Below are 17189 nucleotides of genomic sequence, written 5' to 3'. Positions count from 1 at the left end.
TGCACTCTTCTGCACCGTTACAACAGCTACAAGTCAGCATCAGTGTGCCAAGTCTGCCCTTTTTAGATTAAAGAATAAGACTGGCTTTATTCTATATTTTCCTTTATTGTCAACAATCCTGTCTGTGGCACTCAGCCCCAACCCCTCTGGTTCCTACTGAAGACATATAAATCTTATGAAATGTGTGATAAATATATTCTTTCATTTTTAAAAGGGGCTCAGCAATTTCCCCAAGCAGCTGGGCACTGTAGTTTTTAGCAAACCTATTCAAATAGAAGTCAGTAGCAAACTTGTTAGGGACTATTTTCAGGTGCAGATTAATACATATTTGCTGCTCTAGAGAGTTTTTACAGCAGCAGGACAGTGTGTGTGGGGGATTGACAAAATAAACTACAGTGTGTATGTTTATTTTAATGAGGGAATATGTCAGCCAGTGTAACAGTGTGGCTCACTGATGTGTTTTTAATATTTTTTGACAACAATGGAGCTCTACAGCACAGAGGAATAAGATATATCAGGCTTTGGATGCACAGACAATACTTGTAAGTAGATCAGTTCACTGTTGGTTTTGTTTTTTCATGGGATTTGTTGATAATAAACATATAGAATATTTCCAGCCTTATTCTTTAAAGATGTTGGCGTAAACAAAAGGTATACAGGGAAAGACGAGAAAGAAAGTGCTATGAACAGGAGTTCTATCAAGCAGCAGTGCAGAGGGCTGCAAACTTTGTGTGTTATCAGACAACACAGAGTGAACTGAAGCAGAATTCACTGGGGGGTTTCAGAAATACATGTGGCATTTTGAGGATGGAAGGAAGTGCTTTGAAATATGAAGATGTGTTTTGGAAGAAAACAATAAAACTGCAAACACATTTTTTCCCAGAATAAGAATTTGTATCCACAAAATAGGAGCTCAGCTTTTATCTCAGTTATTCAGACATTGCCTGGTTATTACAATGTTTGCTGCAATCAATACGACACCAGCTGGCTGCAGAACTCGACGTTTCCAAGTTTGCCAAGAAACTAAATCTTTAACAAAATTGCAATTCATTCAATTACATAATTGTGAAGAGAATTTTTCAATCTTGTATACTTCACAAGCTCAACTGAATTTATAACAAGAAAATAAGACCTTTCCATCTCCGTCAGACTTAGAGCACCTTGAGCCAATGAGATGATTAATTCTCTACGTGAGCTGACAGCCCAATTAAATTCTTCCAGACAGCAAAATGTCTCACCTCATTAGGGACAAGCACAACTTTTTCCACTGGTCTCAATTCAGTAGGGGAAGTGCACAGACTGGTTGTGTGTTCATTTACATTTTCATGTTTATTGCTAGAGGAAGCAGTCAAGCTTTCAACCAGCACTGTGCAGGTGCAACACCTACTATAGATACTCAACTTAAGTGGCTAAACTCTACAGGTACAGAAAGAAAAATATCAAAGCCCTCAGCATACAAACCCTTCACTTTGAATATCCATCGAACCTATAACAATCCTAGACTATTAAAACCCATTGCATACTTACAGTACTAGTCACTGCTAAGACTATATAATTACACTCAAGGGAAAGGGCAAAACTATCAGTAGTCTACTGGCTGAAAGTTAAAAACAGAACAGTCCAGTTTTGAAAAAAAAAAACCCACTAAAACTCAACTAAACAAACTTAAAAATATATACTGTGATAGACTCATGGCTCATATTCCTGTACCTTAAGAGATGATCCCTCTCATTACTACATCTGCCATATCTCACACTTTTTAAATATCCAACACAGCCAACTTGTGGGTTGTAGGAGGTGTGACAACCCCTGGTGTCGTCTGTTTTGCTGAGTGATTCACCTGCCTGTTTGCTGTACTGCTGTACAGGTGATCATTAGCGCAACTGGGAACACCTGAAAGTAAAGTCAGTCACCTGAGGGTGTTCCCAGGTTACTGTTATAGGTCCTGGCTGCAGCACCGCTCACCCACCCCAGAAGTAAACAAGCGGCCATTACTATGGTGGCACCTTCAAACCCAGTATACTGCAATGTATGTAAATGACTTTACTTTTTAACCGCTTTTGTCTAAGACATCCTGTAGAATCTGTTACACGTTAAAAATATAGACATTGAATGTCATTTAAATGAAGGGTACAATCTGAAAACCTTTCACAAAGTTTCACTCAGCTTTTAAGATTTTTTTTCTGTACTGTGCTGTTATCAGTTCCTCCAACAATAATCGGAAAAAACAGAAGGCAAATCCGCTGCTTCTCATTTTTGAAATAAATTTTACTTTAAATCTTCACAAGCATTTTGAGCAGTATGCCAGCAAAGGACTGACCCAAGCAGTCTGCTGCAGAGGGCCAATGGTGAGCAGCCAATCCACATATCTCTTGCTAGCTGGATACTCTCTTGTGTTTCCAAGCCAACATTCCACTTTCACACTATCATGTGTTTCAGATTTTTATTAAATGATGCATTTCTCATTACAATGGTCAGTTGAAATCATGGTTAAGTTTGTGTATTTACAGGTATAAAATAGTGTGTGCTGCCAGCTGGTTTAATTCCTTCGCATCACTTTGATATCCACATCATGGAGGTTGGACAGAGGCGGTACATTAATCTTATTTTTTCCTGTCTGTGTCTTAACTGCTTTTCACTAGTGTTTTACTGAACAACTGCCACAGTCACACAGGCTACGCTTATCTGTCGGAGGGGCAACTGCCAACCGTGATTAATCCAAACCTCACTGCTTTCACTGTCTGTGAATGTGTTCAGTTCACTGGATTTGTCTTTAGGACAATGGGCAGTGATAACTCTCTTTATCTATAATTATTTCTCCTTGACCCTGTGTTGACCTAGTGATGTTGTTTTTAGACACTGTTGGAGTTTGACTTTATTTCCAAGTAAAGTATCTCAACAAATATAGAATGGTTTTACATGTAATTTGGTGCAGATGTTAATGAATCCTGATGACTTTAATGATCAACTGACTTTAAATCTGGCAACACTTACATTACCGTTGGACAAAATGTCCGCTCGTCTACCACAGTTGATGATATCATGATTGCTAGCATGGCTGTAAAGAGATGAAGTAAAACGTCCAGGTTCTAGAGTAAGAAAAACTCATTCAAAATCCTATTAACATTTGTAATAACACAAATTACTAAAAATACAGCCCTGGAACATAACCTTGGTCAACACTTACGGTGGTGTATTGTTTATTTGATATCTCAGTTTTTATCAGCCTTTATCACACACCGTTTCCCAAAAGCCCTGCACCTTTGGAGGTTAAACGCCAGTAGTTCCTTGGGCTGGCTAGCTCCAGGTGGCACCAGCTAGTTCAGACATCAGGGTTTCCCATACATTCATTTATCTGTGGCAGCCCGCCACAATATCAACATTGCCCGCCACATATTGATTTTCTATTTTTGGAGTTGCTGGGAATTCCTGTCGTCCTGTCACGTTAAATTAATTTTGGGACAAATTACACATTAAAAGAGAATAAGGGAGTGAGCAACATTTTAATCTTGCGATACCAGACAATCGGAGATCTCTGCCTACTGAAAGCTGGGGATTTCTTAATGCACAGTAGTTGCTTGAACGGTAGCAAGAAGAGACGCTAACAAACCTTCGCCCCTTACATTTTGTCAAGGACACACCCTACTGGGAATTATGCTCTACCCACATTCTCCTCCGTAGCGAATTGCATGTGACCACCCCAGTATGAAGGGCTGTCCTAAAGACGTTGGTTTTGTTCTGCGATGTAGGATTTTTTAAAACTCTCTAATTGTTTCCACCCAGTTTTAACAACCAAACCTGGGAGATTGTCCTCTGTCTCTATGAGCGAAGCGTTTAGAGACTGACCTATGAGTCTAGCAACATTTAGGATGACATATTATGTGTTCCCACGTTGGAAAAACTCCACGGGAGCTTCTTTGAATGCCAAGAACTTGATCATCATTTTTGGAAATGATGACAAATACTGTCTGTGCAGAGATGTGTGAAGTAGTAGTATTAAGAAGTAAAATATAAAAAATACAGGAAATACTACAATAAATCTCCCTTATTCGTGGTCTAAATATGAAACAAGCCTTCAGTGGAACCACAATCACACACCAGCAGTGAGAGTGAGATCCTTATTTCCTGAAGGTCATTAACCGAGATCAGTGACAGGATGAAGAGCGGACGCTGACATCACTGGTCTTTACTCCTCCAACCGTCAAGCATCTGTGGCATACCACATTATCAGTCACCCACAGTGAGCGTCGCTTGTTTTGTGCAAGAGTGTGTATGTGAGTGTGTGTGGTGATCTTCTGTCACCCCTCCTGTCTCGCTCTCTCTGTGTTGCTCGGCCCTTGGGGGCAGAGCAGCCCATTTTCGGAAGAGAATGGGATACGGAAAAATGGCAGAGATAAAGCGGAGCACAGAGGGAGGGTGTGTAATGAATTATTTATGTCCTCCTCCGTTTGGAGTGCGCCTGGTGTTTTACAATATGCTGTGGGTGTGTGTGTGTGTGTACAGAGGTGTTGAATGAGTTTTAATATTGCTTCAGAGATCTCCTCGTCCATATTATTTTGCAGATGTGGTATGTGTTTTTTATTTCTCGTATCTATCGCTTAAAAGTTTTTGCACACTAGAAAGTCACAAACTCTTACTGGGAAAGAACCAAAATATCCTGCACTCTGTCGATCACTTGAACGGTACTTCAACAGCGTGCATGATTTTTTTAATTCTTTCATGTCACAATTTTTTGAGACTACCAATGAAACAATACCAGTTTTTGATACTTTACTTTGAGAAATATGAATTAAAAAAGTAAATTCACCTTTTTTCATTTAATAAAAATTAAATGTCTTAACACAAACAGCTGTACAAGAACTTTGCCTTAATAAAGTAGTGTAAAACTGGCTTTATTTAAATTTAAATTGGGCACTAATGATCAAAAAATAAACAAAACAACTTTACCGATTTGACCAGAAATTCACTGCAAACTTTCATCACTTGAGTTTTCAGTAGTTGGTGTGTGGACACATTTTGGGAAGTACCAAAAATGTTGACGTTTGATAACTAGCCTGTAAGTAACGTTTTACCTTCACTGCAAGTTTCACTTCTATGCATGCACCATTCTAAGCTAAGATAGTAGTATGGCAACAGGTCTGCATGTTCCTGTGTGAGATGGGTGTGTTCATGTTTATGCCTGTTTTGTTTGGGTTGGTTTGAATAACCTGTGCCCGCTTTGTGGGCAAATTTTCACTTCTCTTTTACATCCTGTTTGACATTTGATCTAGAATCATAACGGCCCTGTTTTCACTTACATCAACTGGAAATCACTTTAACTGATACAATAATTCAAGTTCCTGTAGTTGAATTTGTCTTAATCGCTGATGGAAGAGAAGCAGAAATACTGTAAGAAATTATATATCAAAGTATTTTACAAAATCTCCAGTGTAACAAGACATTTCATCTTTTCTTCAGCCTCAGGATCTTATTTCTGTTTCAACACGTGAACTCCCCTCTTATTTATCTTGAAATGGAGCAGAGCCTCAACTTACTTTGAATTCCTTGAAGATAACTACACGGTATCACCACACACCAGAGTCACACTGGAAACAAGCGGAAGAATCCAATATCTTTGATTTTTTTCCCACTTACTTCAAGTCCCCCAAATTATAAAATACATTTCTTTCTCATTTACACCTAGTAGTCCCCAATGCAAACACTGTATTTTCCTTTCTACTCTCTCACCGGAAGGGAAATCTAGATGTTGCTGTCAACTGTTTCCGTAAAGAATATTTCTTCAGTGGAAAGTATTTTGAATGAAAACCTTTTCCCTGTGTAATACAGGTTTCTATACTATACTAGTCAGTGGTGGAAGAAGCATCCTTTACTTACGTACAAGTAATGCATTTAAAATTGTACACAAGTAAAAGTCAGTAGTTAAAAAAAGTGTTAGCAGTAAATTGTATTTAAGCATCAAAAGTAAAAGGAGTCATTATAAATAATGGCCCTGTGCAGTGTTATTTTGTATTTCCTCTATTCTTCAGTAATGGTGCATGCAGAATGTAGTACAGTATATAGTATATACAGAGGTTGTATATATAATATATATATATAGAGTAACACATGTTGAAGGACACAGTCCTGAGACAGAGTGAATGAGAGTTAAACATTGAACTGCTTCGTGGTGTTCTAACCAGCATGGATTACATGCTCTAATGACTGTTAAAAGTCCCACAGTGCACTTTGCATTTACAACAGATTTCATGCATGCACGGCACATTTCACCTTCTGGCTGTAGGCAGTATCGACAACACATACAAAAGATGGAAGATCACGCTCACAACAAAAGGTCCTGTAAGCCCTCGTTTCCGCAGGCGAGCTGGGCCTCAGTGCTGCAGGGGAAGGCGCTGGGGGAGGGGGTGGTGGAGGGGGGGGGTGTAAACCTGTCCTCTGTGGAGCATATCTAACATTCTCATTTGGAGACTTGGTGGACACTGATGACCATGTCTCACCTTAGAGAAGTGTCACGCAGTGAGGCAGGCAGGAACATCTCTGCAGGAGACTGTTACTCTGACTGATTGAGACTTTAACTCCTCACTACTGGGCCGAAAAAACCTGCTGCTGACACCTAATTCATTGTGAGATTAAACCTGTTCCTGCACATTTCCCATAAACTAAATGAGGTGAAAGACAGGAACCTTCAGTCACGCCACAGTGTTGTTATGGCGGGGAGGTTGGGTTTCTGACATTTCAATGTCCTCCGGGGTGAAGAATAAATCGGTTTGTTTCATATGGAGGATGTCAGCAGAGACACATGCTCATGATGATTATGTGCTGTACTTTTAAATGACTGTAACAGTGTTTTTACATGTATAGACCACTAACTACAAGTCACATATACTTGAGGTTTATCATTTAGGGTTGATGTTCCGTTTTTTAATAGTGTGCACAAATATGAATGAAGATCTACAGCCGCCTGGAAAGTAGGAAAAATGTAACCTGACAAAAACCTGTCTATGCTATTGAAAGTTGTCTATGCACTAAATGGGCAAATGAACAAAAATATTGGTGTGGTTCTTTAACTTTAAAATAAAATGTAAAGCCTGTATATTAAGGTCTCCATTCATGCACCCTTACAGTGTTTTGATGTGCCCTGTTCAATGATCGGGGCTAAATGTGCCATCAACAGAAAAGCTACAAATAAAGTCTTGAGGGTTTTCCTGTCATCACCTTTGTCAGCGACAGACAACGTGCTGTTGAAGTACTGCTCCTCCAGAGTCCACGAGGGGTCGTTCATTTTGTTGGAGATCCCACATGATCCCTGACAGTTCACCTTGATGGCTGCGGAAAGAGGAGAGAGAACAACAGTCAGTCTGCTGTCTGAAAACAAACGGTCCTGTGCAAGTTAACTGGTATTTTCAGATATTTCCAAAATTGCTATTAAAAAATAAGTAGGGTTGCAACTAACTATCATTTTCATTATCTGTTAACTAATCAATTGGTCTATAAAATGTCAGATGGTGAATTAACTTCCCATTTCAGATGTCTAGATTTTGTCTGACCTATGGCCCAAAACCCCAAAATTTTCAGTCTACTATCACATATGACAAAGAAAATCATTAAATCACAAAACAGCAAACTATTAGCGCTTTTCCTTAAAAAATGACTAAAACAATTATTCGATTATCAAAACAGTTGCCGATTGATTACCTGAAAACAGAAATTGAATTGGGACTGCTGAATCTAAATCTTTTACTCCACCAATAATCACAATAAAAGCTCAATCAGACTTAAAAAATGTTGCGTAAAGACTTCAGTCAGAACACTGACAGAAGCCCTCTTTCTTATTTCTGACTATTGAGCCAAAAAAGCTCTGATTAATTTGGAAAAAGAAAGAAATGTCTCATGTAACCGCTGCCAGTTTGAGCACCACAGTCTGAGAAATACGGACCTCCGGCACAATATACACAAATCAGCACGACAATGATTAACAAGCAAGGACGCCTCACTAAATCATTAGGAGCCTGTGCTGCCGTAGTTGTAAATAATCAGGAGAGGCTGTGAATGGGCTTTCTGTCAACAGATGGGAAAGAGGACAAGTAACTTTATCAGGGAGCTGTTTTGAAACAAAGAGGTTACTGTGAATAAAGGCCTGGATGCTTCAGGTCTGACTGGTTTAGATTGTAATACTGATTGTGCTTCACCTTCAGTAGCTTGTTGTGATGACGATGGCGATGATGCTTAACGCAGATTAGATAAAGCTGACGTCATATCAGGATTACTGATATTACAACAGGATGCATGAATGTAATGTAAATGTAAATAACCGCACAAAGACACATTGTTTTTTGTCAACTGAACCCGACTTCATTGTTTTCCTGCCTGTTGATGTGTACGGTGGCCTCAAAAAAATGCTGAAAAAGCTGATTTGGGAAAAAAAAAAAAAAAGTAACTAAGCAGAAGCAACAACAGGGACAAAAAGAGGTGTTAAAGAATAAGAGTGACAACAATTAAGAACCAGCAGATGTTTTCACTGGTTGCCAATACTCTTCACCATTTGGACAGTGTTTCTGTCGCCAGTAAACCACAAGACAAGTGGTGAGGTTAAGCAACATGTTTTCCTGTACTGCTGCTTCAGGTGCAGGAAATGGTGTTATCTCATTCTCACGCTTGATACAGACATCAAGATGATAAGATCATTTATACTCTGCACTAAAGACGCCACTATGAATTCACAATGGCGCTATATGTGTCTTGTGACAGACGTCAACAGTCTACCAACAAGCGCAAAAGAAAGTTAGAAGTGAGCAACATGAACGGCCCTGCAGGTCTGCAGCGTGAACACAGCCTGTCTGTCTGTGTCACCCCTCCTCTCTCTATCCTTGTTGTCTCCCTGTTGATCTGTCTGTGAGGAAATGAAAATCTTCTGATAATACACACATGGACGCACATGCATACACACACACACACACACACACACACACACACACACACACACACACACACACACACACAAATAAACACAAACACCCAAACTGTGACAGAAGCCAGAGGATTAAACAGAGATGGCCTGGCCTCAGTATTATCTCAGTATTTTGATAAGCAGACAGACAGACAGATAGATCAGGCTAAGTATCTTTCTAAATAAATGTTATCGGTCCTGATGTGACACATGAATTTCTTTATTTCCTTCCGAGCTACTCGCTTTTTTAAACTTCAACTTTAACTTCTTTTGTTTGCTTTGACCAAAACATCTGTACAATGTTACCTCCGCAATATACTTTTAAATGACAAAATATACTTAATTTAAGTCTGGTAATATGGAAAAAGAGAAAAGTAAACAAGAACCACTTAGAACCCTAACCCTAACCATAACCCTTTGCCCAATTCAGTCAATTAAAGACCTGACAAATCAACCAGGCCTGAAACTTAAATTGACAACAAGTTTCTGGATCAATTAATGGATTAAATCATTTATCATGCAAAAATGTCAAACATTCACTGGTTCCAGCTTCTCAAATGTGAGAATTTGCTGCTTTTCTCTGTTTTATATCATTGTAAATTGAATATTTTTGTGTTTTTGGACTGAGGGTCGGACTAAACAAGCAATGTGAATATATCACCTTGAGTTTGGGGAACCTGTGGTGGACAATTTTCATTTTATTCACATTTTATAGACTAAATTAATAAAAATGCAATAAATAGATTAATTGATAATGAAAAAAGTTGCTAGTTTCAGCCATAAAATAAAGGTAATTTGTCACACTGATGCATACATAATAAAAAATCTGATACTGGCATGAAGCACACCTGCTCCTTGATTTGCTACAATGGATTCCTGTCCAAGCAGAGACATTAGGGACACCTCAACATACAGAATAGGACAAAATCTCCACTTGTTGTTGTCATGATGCCAAACCCTGCATGTCTTCGATTCACAAAGCTACCAACACGATTTGATCAATATTCTGATATTAATAAGAAACATGTGCAAACCCAAAAAATCCTAAACACAGACTCTGATGTAAAAAAAATATCATGCTACAGACAGTGATTGACCAATCACTGGCTCACACCCACGTAAGATCCTGTGCTGGCATCATGGATCACACACACACACACACACACAAACAAACATACACACACTCTCTCTCTAAAAGTGGCAGATGGCTGCGCTCTCCACACCGGCAGGACTGTTGGCACAGTTTGGGGGAGGAGGTAAAAACAGAAAACCAAAATCTGCAGCGCACAAAACAGAGCTGTGTCCTTCAGCCACGCAGACTAACGTCCATTTTTATGGTCATTAATTAAACCCTGCAATCTGCTCCTCCAGCCATCTGCCTCATTCACGTACGAGAATAATACCTTTATTCTCCACATTCACACACAGACACACATACCGAAACCCTGTGAGCTCTATGGAGTCGTTACACTTCGTAGAAGCAACGGTAGAAGTGCAAAGAACACAAACACGACGATAAAAGGCGAACAATGACTTCTACGAGATATTGTTTAAAGCTGTCTGGTGTGGAAAAGTGAAGAGTTCAGCCTGTGAAAGGTCAGCACAGGGGTAATCTGTTAATATCCCAGTAGCAGCAGCAACAGGAAGAGCGGCTGCAGCAGAGCTGAATAGTGAATAGTTCTGTCATAAGAGACAAGCTGCTTTGGCAGAGAGACTGGCTGTCTGTGGATAAATGATGGGCCCGCCTCTCCGCAGACACATGGAGCCGGATGGACCACAAGTAGTGATGATGTGTTTAATGGGACGCGCTTCCAGACATAAAGATGATGACCTAAACTTAAACTTCACCTGGAGTTTGATGAAGTCTTTTGCATCCAATGACTTTTTTCTTTTGCTAGGATTGCCTGGTGTCTCTGTGTCTCTTTCTTCTGGGCAAATAATTATAGAGGCTGAAATGTTAATTGACAATAGATGTATCCCTCCAAATGTTACATAAATACAAATCCGTGCTATAGGAATATTTGTGAGGATCTAGACAAACTGACCACTCACTGGGCTACAATTTGTCTTTGCTTCTGATTTTAAACAGGAAAATACAGGTTGGCTGTTCAGGTAAAGTGTTTACAGTGCCACTAAAATTGGTCTATAAATTAATTTGAGGCAAAAAGTAGACCATAAAGTTCCAAAATTATGCTAGATTTGTGATCTATGATAGCCAATTTAAGTAGTTCTTCACAAACTTCAGAAGTTTCATGACAAAAATCCTGCAGCAGGACTGAGCGCACAAGATTTCATCTGGTTTTAGCCAAACAGACAACTTCCAGCTTGTCCACACACCAGCAGCTATGGATCACACCTTAGAAATGCCAGCACAGGAATCTATGCCAGGGGCCACCTCTCCACACAATAAACCACAGCCTGGAGGGAGACTGACACTCGGTAGTAGGAGCCTGCAGTAGAGCATGCTCTGACTCAGCAGCTGCCTGGATTTGTTGCCAACACACTGGAGTCTGTCCAGGTCCTTTCTACGGTTCAATGAGAGTGTCCGTAGGCGTAGACGATCCTGGTGCTACTACTCATTAGATTTGAAGAATTAGACTGAGTGGGCAACAGATCCAAGAGAGAGGATGCAGTGGCGTAGGCAGGAATTGTATTTCAGGTGGGCTAATACAAAAGGTGGGTGGGCCATCTTTTCCCAGAATAACTGACTTATGAAGAGTTAGAAGAAGAAAAAAGAACAAAGACCAACTGAAAAACAAGCGACCAGTTAACTTTGCAACGTTCTGCATCATAAAGGCAATAACAGCAAAACACTGCCTATCCAACATGCTCAACCAACAGAGCCTCAGTCGATAAAGGCGGTACACAACAGTATAGACAAAATTTTCCATTTTCCATTCTTGACTGTGCAGGGACATGCATACAAATTTGGCCGTGGTTCATAAATAGCACATAAATTGGCAGGTGAACCCATAGCCACGAGAACATGATTCCAGCTGGAGGTGTGGGGGTGTTGATGATTAAACATCCCTTCACAAAAAACTGTTTCAATTTATTAAATACTTGCAGTGATCCCATCGCAGCAGAAATGATAAGTGCGTCTCCCCGTTGAGACAGACGCTGTGCGCATTTACGCAGGAGGCATTTAAATTTCCAGACACGCTTACAGGATCGGTCAGGATCTCATGTTAATGTTCTGTGTTCCTCTACACATCTAAAAGGTCACACACACAGTCCAGGTTCATACAGTGAAATTGTTTGGAGTAAAGCAACCGTCCTCCTGATAAATCCTGAGCTCCATCAGAGCTGTCTAAAAAATTATTTCGGAAGCTAAAAGGTTAATTCTGTTTCCTGGAGAGTTTCCTCTGTCCTGTCAAGTTTATAACTACAGTTTTTGACTAATATATTATTATATATGACATCATTACATCATTAATACTGAAGCATCAGTGTGTAAGCAGCATGTTACTCTTGTAACTGTTGCAGGTGGAGCTAGTTTCAACAACTTTATTTACAGTTTAGTCCAGAGGTTCCCAACCTAGGGGCTGGGGCCCTCCAAAGGGACACCAGATAAATCTCAGGGGTCATGAGATGATTAATGGGAGAAGAAAGAAGAAAAAACATGTTGTATTTTAAAGGCTTCTTATATTATCCATTGTAACTAAAGCTGTCAAATAAATGTAGTGGAGTAGAAAGTACAATATTTCTCTCTGAAATGTAGTGGAGTGGAAGTATAAAGCTGCAAAGAATGGAAATATCCAAGTAAAGTACAAGTCCCTCAAAACTGTACTTAAGTACAGCACTTGAGTAAATGTACTTGGTTACTTTCCACCACTGGGCTTTAGGCCACCTGGAGGCTGCAGCACCTTCAGTATCTCTACTTTCCAGCAGCTACAGGTGAATCTGCATCAGGCTGACCGGGAGAAAGCGCTGTACCACAAGGGAGTGAGCGGCCGGGCTGACGTTGTTGTGGGCTGATGAGTCTGGTAGACTTGGTTGATAGAGGCAGTGGCATGTCTTCTTACTCAATTACAGTTGGGAGACTTCCTACAACTTGTTTCAACAGATCCGTTTTAATCAGAAGACAAATTCAACGCACACAAGTCAACAATGAATCAAGTTTATATTTATTTATTTCCTTATATATATATATATATATATATATATATATATATTCATTGTTACAACATGTATTTTGATCAAACTTGGCTGGGTGGGTCAGTGCCACCAGGCCCATTACTGTCTGTGTGCCTGAGAAGATGGAATCGATACTGTGTCTAGATCTGGCTGCTGGTTGCACTGCGTCAAGGATTGTCTGATGTGGGTTAGAACAGGGTGTTGGTGGGTCGTGGAGGATGTAGGTGAGAGTTGAAGGTGTAATACTGTTGAGTAAGCGGTTGACTCCTTAAGTCAGATTCTTATCTCTTTATGCCATTATGCATCTGTAAAGTAAATTCTGTTTTACTGCAGCTGGCTGGCAGAACTTCTACGTAGGGATGACAAAGTCAAAAAAAAAAAGAAGTCAAATGTAAGATAAGGAACAGACTGTCACTCTTTCATTTCCTCTATTCTCTCTGATTTACTATACTTTTCTCAATAACATAACACAATGATAAGAAATATGAACTTTTTCCTACTAAACCTTTTTTTTGCTTAACAAAAACAAACAACAAACAAATGTTGAATGTAGAGGTGCAATGATTAGAGTCTTATGATACATTTGCTGATTGCAGCCTCCCAGACGTGAAGATGTGAAGATGTGAAGCTTTTATGTGTCATACATGACAGTAAATATTTGGATTTCAGACTGTTGTCAGATGAAACAAGACATGTGAAGACATCATCTTGGGCTCTAAGAAATCACGACAAGCATTTTTCACTATTTCCTAACATTTTATAGACAAAATAATTAATCAATTAATCAAGAAAATAAACAGCAGATCAAATTAATAATGAAAATAATTGTTAATTGCTGCCCTAGTTAAATGATGTTGAAATAAAACAGTCTAAAAGTGGAAAAATGTGGATTTAAATCAGGAACCATCTAATCAAATAACAAGTAAAGAAGATAAAGAATCTGACCAGACATTCATGACAGATACTTTGGTACTTTTAAGCTTTGATGCTCAGAGCTATGGACCCATTTAGGTCAGCGCCAAAAAAGTGCAGTAGGTTCAATATCCATCCCTGCTTATAGCATGGCCACTTACCAAGTGCAAAAAAAGCATGTGTGTTCAAATGATCATCCTTTGTTAAAAGTGTATTTGTGGTTAGTTTAACCCACATTTCATTCAGTTTCATCAGTGAAAGCTAGTTTAACTTTTAGCATGTGGCAACTGTATGTAGCAAGTGCTGTTGCTATGGTTATCTATATGTTTGAGGTATCCTCTTACTTGATTTTAACAGACAACTGTTAGCTAAATCACTGATTGTTGATTCCTCTATGCCATCCTTCACATACCTATAAGAATAACTTTTTTGTCTGGCAAAGCCATTGATGCAACTCATACTTTTCTCTTCCACCCTCTCCCAGTGCAGGATATTTGTCCTTGAGGGCGTACTTCCCTGAGAAAGTATGTGCCAGTTACGCAATAGTGTTATTTGCTCTGTCATCAGCTTTTCCAAACAAAGAGCCGCTTTATTTTATGAAGTTTCTTTATGAAAAATTTTGTTTGCACACTGGCCCACATATCAATACAAATATGTTGACTGAGAAAAATGACTTAAGCAACAAATGTTTAACTATACCAGGAAAAAAGCAGAAGTGTGTCTGTGGGATAAAACCATTATGTCAGAGCTTACAGCATGTTGCATCAGTAAATGGGAAAAGTCAGCTCGGGGGCTGGTGGGGAAGCATGCAGGGAAGCCGGGCTGATAATGACAGTTCCTTATTTACACTGATTACATTCCAGTTTCAGCTGACTGCCTGAAGCACAAAGGAGCCTCAGTGAGTTTGTTCAAGGTCTGGACTTTATAAGAACAAAGCAGACTGAGGAAACCCCAAACCTCTCAGACAACACAGACTAGAGAGGAACTGTGCCTTTTCAACAACTAAAAGGTCATCTTGAAGTGGGTCAGGAGTGTGAGGGGGACTGAGAGAGGCTTTTTGAATGACTTGAATTTACCAACATTCCTCAAATGCACCAAAAGGCTCCTCGGACGTCATATATAAACATTCCAGCATAATGAAGCATGGAAACTCCCAAAGCAGTGTCTGCGTGATAAGACCGGACTGTTTTAAAATGAAGCTTCTGTGGAAATGTTACAAACCGCAATTTGAGAAGCGGCAGCTCAAACTTTGATCCAGTAAGTTCAGAGTTTCCGCCAGTGTACTGCAAGCCCAGTAACCCGCTGGGCCTAAGTTGACCCCCCACTGAGCCTAAGCATCAGGCAATTTTTTTTAAATGTATTTTTAAGATGTTTTTTAAAGTACAGTTGAGTGGGGCGGCTCGGTTGGAAAGCTACTTACTGTAGCCTGCATGTTAAGGACAGAAAGTTTTGCTAGCAGTTGTGTTGAAGTGCAGTCTTGACCGTTTGAGGCATCACTCATGTTTCAGCTGCGGTGTGCAGGCGAACGGCTAAAAGAAAACTAGCAATGTGAGTGAGTGGGCGAGGGAGAGTGAGAGAGCGGTGGCGTGGCTGGTATCAGGGCGGACAGAGGTGTGCTGATAAGCGCAGAGCTGGGTGAGCAGTATACACTGTGTACGTGTATATTATGATCCTCATTTTGCAATAAAAATAAATGCGCAGTCATTCGAGCAAAGCAGAATTCCTGAACCTTGTGTAGATTAATTCTGCTGATTGTAGTGACATGAATGAGCTGCAATTTATTCCATGGAGCAGTAATGGTATCTCAGAGCTTTTCAATCAGCTATGGCGTAAACTTTGGTATTATTTATTTTAATTTATTTTGTTGTTGTAGAAATGTGCCCAGGATTCCAAGGCTGCAAGAATCCGTCACCAACTAGGACTTTTTTCAAGTTTTTTGTAGAGTGCAAAAACTTTGATATTATTTATTTTAATTTAATTTCTTTTGTTGTTGTTGAAAACACAGCATTCAAAGACTGTACATTGTCAGATTCTGTGTAAGACTCTGCTATAGTTGGTGATTTTTTGTTTTGTTTTTGCTGAATAAATGACTATTAATAACACACTACGTAGTCATATTTTCAAATCTCCAGTCAGCTTTTAGCAGTGACTTAATGTAGGGCCCTGCTGAATCTGTGTTATAGCTTTTTTTAAATTCTCAATACCACGATTCCACTTGTGATTCTGTTATCACAGAAACTATAGGGCCCTACTTTAATGCTGCCACCAGTCAGTTGCTGGCTTGCACCGCAGCCCCGTCAAAAAAAGGATACTTGCCACCAGGCCTAACAACTTTTCTGGGGGAAACCCTGAGTAAGATTTGATAATTAAGTGGTTCAGTTGTTGGTTGGCTTTGGTGGTTATTTTGGTGTGATAATGCTTTGCTGCACTGGTTTTTGAAATGAAGAAATTGATTAATTAGCCTGATGGAGTTGTTATAACTGAGGAGTCAAGATTTAAAACATTAGAAGCTCATTAACACACAGTATGAGTAATTGAAATTTAACTTCTTGATGAAGAAAACATCATTTGTTTCTTGTACTGATACTGCACAAAGAGGAAATACAGTTTTGTTTTGACATGTCTCTGTAACTGTCATTCTACCAGTGAGGTCAGAGACACATATTTTTATCTGAGGGAGTTTTAGGGTAATTCATTTTTCTTGTAGCTTTAACAACAGCAGTGAAGAACAGATAACAAAATGCACTAACAGACACCACTGATCCTCTGTTCTCTCAATATTTGTAAAACCTTTTGATAAAACTATTTCTAGTTTCCTCCACACAGCTCAGAGGTCACAGCCATCATTCTGTACAGCAGAGTAACCCGACGCAACACTTACTACCTTCATTAAATCTTTAAGCGCTGCAAACAATTAGTCCCTCTCACTTTTCCAACATCATCCCTCATCTCCTTTCTAATGCCTCTCAGTGCGAGCCGACAAACACTGCCACCTGATCTTATGATCTATTACTCTGGACTGTAAGGGAATCCCCCACAATCCCACAGCAGAACAGAGCCAGGGCTGTTCGTTCAGACACGTCCTGAGTTAGCTCACTGTAGGATTAGTAACAGACAGAAACGTGTCAGTGAAAGAGAGACAAAATTAACACACAGCTTCATGCCCTCTGTTGCAGTTTTCAACCAAACACTTGCC

The 17189-nt window shown here is 39.7% G+C and overlaps 1 protein-coding gene across 1 annotated transcript in view; it reads right to left on the bottom strand.

The window, feature by feature from the left end:
* arrdc1b (arrestin domain containing 1b) overlaps nucleotides 1–17189 on the bottom strand; it is a 41514-nt gene that overhangs the window by 11243 nt on the left and 13082 nt on the right. The window contains exon 2 of the mRNA XM_067574017.1: nucleotides 7213–7323. Within this exon, the coding sequence (XP_067430118.1) occupies nucleotides 7213–7323 (111 nt within the window). The remainder of the gene's footprint in view (nucleotides 1–7212; nucleotides 7324–17189) is intronic.

The sequence above is a fragment of the Thunnus thynnus genome, chromosome 19 (genome assembly GCF_963924715.1).
Source record: "Thunnus thynnus chromosome 19, fThuThy2.1, whole genome shotgun sequence".
NCBI lineage: Eukaryota > Metazoa > Chordata > Actinopteri > Scombriformes > Scombridae > Thunnus > Thunnus thynnus.
Note: the sequence above shows the minus strand (reverse complement) of the source record. Positions and strands in the feature narration are given on the sequence as shown.